This window comes from Neomonachus schauinslandi, unplaced genomic scaffold (assembly GCF_002201575.2).
Source record: "Neomonachus schauinslandi unplaced genomic scaffold, ASM220157v2 HiC_scaffold_256, whole genome shotgun sequence".
NCBI classification, from domain to species: Eukaryota; Metazoa; Chordata; class Mammalia; order Carnivora; family Phocidae; genus Neomonachus; species Neomonachus schauinslandi.
In genome coordinates, this window is record NW_025408957.1 from 10,314 (window position 1) to 14,318 (window position 4,005).

General features: G+C 46.2%; 1 protein-coding gene across 1 annotated transcript in view; it reads right to left on the bottom strand.

Moving 5' to 3' along the window:
• Positions 1 to 2,857: 2,857 nt before the first annotated feature.
• The window catches only part of LOC110578763 (cytochrome P450 4A11-like), a 5,304-nt gene continuing 4,156 nt past the window's right edge, over positions 2,858 to 4,005 (bottom strand). Inside the window, exon 8 of the mRNA XM_044912172.1 lies at positions 2,858 to 3,798. Within this exon, the coding sequence (XP_044768107.1) occupies positions 3,630 to 3,798 (169 nt within the window). The 3' untranslated portion in view covers positions 2,858 to 3,629. The remainder of the gene's footprint in view (positions 3,799 to 4,005) is intronic.

A 4,005-nucleotide genomic window follows, 5' to 3' on the forward strand; every position in this document is an offset into this window, starting at 1 on the left:
AAGCTGGTGTTACCACTCTCATGAAAACAGCTTTAATGCCAAAAGAAATCTCTTTCTCAGAGCAGCATAGATAGAGGGCTGATGACAGGAACCAGATGGAAGCAGGTTGGCCAGCTTGTGGTTGTTGAGCTCACCCGGGTACAGCAAGAGGGTGGCTTGGACTTATAGTGGTGTCTCTGGGTCTGGAGAGGGGACTGACCCCAGAGACGTATAGGACTGTGACTGGCTGGGAGAGGGATGTAGGAGGAGGGAAGGATGCTCCCAGGAACCTAGGGCCTGGCTGGTGACAGTGGGCTCCCGAGGGGCCTGGAATTCTGTCACATTTCCTATGCAGTAGACAGAGAGCCTGAACAAAGTGTATGCTGAGCCCACCAGTTCTCCTATGCCCACCCACTTGGGTTTGGACAGTTCCTTGGCTTCCTGAACATCTATGAGCCTGACTTTCCTAAAGTTTTGTACAACGGAGAGGGTCAGTGTTGGCTGGAGAAGGTGGGGCTTCCTGAGAGCAAAGGGCTTAGGCACCATGTGGAAAGGAGTCCTGGGGCCTGCATCAAAAGTTTGGGGAGCTCGGGTCCATGCCTTAGCTTTAAAATAGCTTTATCCACAAGCCTCCTCTGGGGATCTGTCTGTCTGTGCATGACCTGATCATCTTTCTCTTATAGATCCCCTGATCCCAAATGTGTTTACTTTCTTCCTCTAGTGGATTGGTGAGTGAGCACCTACCCTTCATCTCTGACCTTTGGTGCTGGCTGACCATGATCCTTCCCTGCCGTTTCCTTCCCTGCAGTGTCCTCGCTCAGTCAGGCATCCCCTCAACAGGACAACCTGGCCCTCTAGTCCCCTTTCTTAGTAAGCTTCTCAGTGGTGAGACAGGGAAAACACAAGAAAGCTACTGCATGAACAGAATGTGGGGCTCAGGTATATTAACCTTCCAGGTCTGTCGTTTTCTTTCTGGACAGGCATCTATCTATTCTACTGGTTGTGCTTTTCTGGTAGAACTCTGACTAATATAAATTTTGGTACCAAGAATGATTCTAGAGGAACAGAATCTTAACAAGTTTTCTGAATTGGTTCTGGGTTTTGTGAATTGGTTCTCTAAGAGGATTATTTGGAAAGGGACCAATGACTTTATTTCCAATGGTAAAGAGAACACTGGTAGCCCAGGATCTGATGTTGCAATACACAAGACATCACCGTTGGATGCTGCTAATCAAATACTTGCAAAAAGCAAGGTTCTGGTGACCATGTATTTGATGCCTTAAAACATGTCAAACTAAGGAGCATAAGAAGATTGACTGGATGTCCACGTTGTACTGGAGAAAGTGCAAAAAGAAAAGAATAATATGGAGGATTCAAATTCTCAGACCAAAAAAGAAATAAATGACCTGAAAGCTACTATGTCTGCATTGAAGATCACTCTGACCTGTGGCCACAAATTTAGCCAGGGCTCAGATTTCTGAAACTAAACCCAGGTGTCATCCTGCCCATGTCTGAATTATCAGCAAACTGAATTCCATATCTTGCAGGGTGTCATCTGTTACAGTGAGGACATTGAAAATGGGAACTTGACAACTGGAATGGGGACATATGGGAAGATCCCCATGAAGCTGGAGCCATCAAAACCCTATATTCTGCTGAGTCTTCTTTGGCAGTTGGGAAGGATATCCATTCCAGCTAGGCATTCCAGAACCACAGAAATAACCTCAGGATCGGTTTGGGTATACAGCACCAGCTAGGTGGCAATAACCTGCAAGGTTGAAGGAAGGTTCTCCGGGAGGGTGTATATGATTTAAATCAATGTCCAATATATGGTGCAGTTTCTCCCATAGCCAGGATTCACCCATCCAGGACTCAAGGGATGCAGATGGGAGCAGCACCACTCATTATTACCCCTAGTGATCCAGTTAGCAAAATTTGGAGTACTTATCACTGCAACCTTATGCTCTGTTGTCCTAGTGGTCTTACTTCCAAAAGTAGGAGTGCTTCCACCAGGAGACACAAGAATGACTACGTGAAGATACCTCCTGGCCACTTTGGGCTCCTCGTGGGTCTAACCCAGAAGCGGTGACTGTACTGGGTTGATCCTGATTACCAAGGGGGAAATTGGCAGTTTCCTTACCAATGAAGGTGAGAAAAGATATGCTCGGAATGGAGGAAATACATGGGGCATCTCGTAGAACTACCATGCCCTGTCATTAGAGTAAATGGAAAAATGCCACAGCCCAATTTAGGCAAGACTAGTAATGGCCCAGATCCTTTAAGAATGAAGATTTGGGGGCACCTGCGTGGTTCGGTTAAGCGACTGCCTTCGGCTCAGGTCATGATCCTGGAGTCCCGGGATTGAGTCCCGCATCAGGCTCCCTGCTGAGCAGGGAGTCTGCTTCTCCCTCTGACCCTCCCCCCCTCATGCTCTCTCTATCTCATTCTCTCAAATAAATAAATAAAATCTTTAAAAAAAAAAAAGAATGAAGGTTTGGGTCATGGCACCAGGCAAAAAACCACAACTGGCTGAGGTGCTTTCAGAGGGCAAAGAAAATATGGAATGCATAGTGGGAGAAGGGTGTTATAAATGCTAAGGGTGGCCATGTCGCAAGTTATAGAAATAACGAGTATAATTATTTCTAGCATTTTCCTTATTTGTTATGAATATGATTATGCATGTGTGCACATGTTTGTCAGATTTTTTGTTCCTTGTCTTATATCCTGCACAGAAACCATAACATGTGGTACTAATAGTTAACTTTGTATCATAGCATTTAAGTCACAGGATTTCAGGGAGAAGAGAGAATACCCTCCATTGACTTTGCTTTGCTGTAGGGGAAAAGGATCAACATACTTTCAATCATATGAAGGTTAGTTGGTGGAAGTGTGACTTTATTATACTTAATTTGCAGATTAAGTGTGGTTTAAGGGAATGTGTGAATGCCAAGAGGACAAAGGGTGGACTGTAATGTCTAGCTTATGTGTCAACTTGGATTTGCTGGAGTCCTTGTTATTCAATTAAACAAAAGTCTAGAATTTTATGGATAAGGTTAACATTTGTAATCAATTGCATTTAAGAAAAGGATATTTCCTTGATAAATAGGGAGGCCTAATCCCCTCATTGAATAGCCATAAGAGCAGACTTTTAGAAGGTGGAAAAATGCAAGAGAAGAGATTCTCCCTTAGAGCTTCTGTAACACCTTGGTTGCAACCCAATGAGAACCATGTCAGATTTCTTCTGATTTCCTAAAGTACGAGATCATCAATGTGCTCTTTTAAGGAACTAAGTTTGTGTAACATGGTAAAGCAGCAAGAGAAGACATTACAGGAACACACAAGCAGGCAGAAAGGAACAACAGGGAGAGGACAGACAGCCTGGGGGACAGGCAGCTGATCATGATTTACGTGGACAGTCAGAGCTACAGCTGGGTAGGAGAAAGGTAACAGGCAAACAAGTAGGAATCTTGGGAAAGGAGGAGACAGAGAAGGGCAGACAGTCTGATGCACAAGAGGAAGAGATCAGGGAGGCTGGCAGGTGGGCAGAGTGAAAGCAGGAAGTGGGTGGAAGACAGCAGACAGGAGAGACTAACAGGAAGACAGGATGGCAGGCAGGAGGCCCTTGGGGCTCATCCTTGTCCCCACAAGGGTTACAGGAGCTTCCTGAGATGCAGGTGGATCCCATTCTTGGACATCAACACAATTCTTGGAGTGGGAACAGGGACCTTGAGAGGATCTGGTGCCAGCTCAAAGCGGAGCAGGGTCAGGGCCACTGCCACCTTCAGCTCGTTCATGGCAAACTGCTTCCCGATGCAGTTCCTGGGTCAGGGAGGGAAACGGAAATGAGGAGTGGCCTCAAACCCCCTGCTAGGAACAGCACATTCAGGGCCCTCCTGCATGGGCCCAGCCCAGATCCCCTTTCCTCAGGACACAAACACATCTCTACGCCTACCCAGCCTTGCTTGTTTCACACTCTCCCCTTGACCTTTGACAAAGCCTACACTCTTCCAGGATTAGCTCCTACTC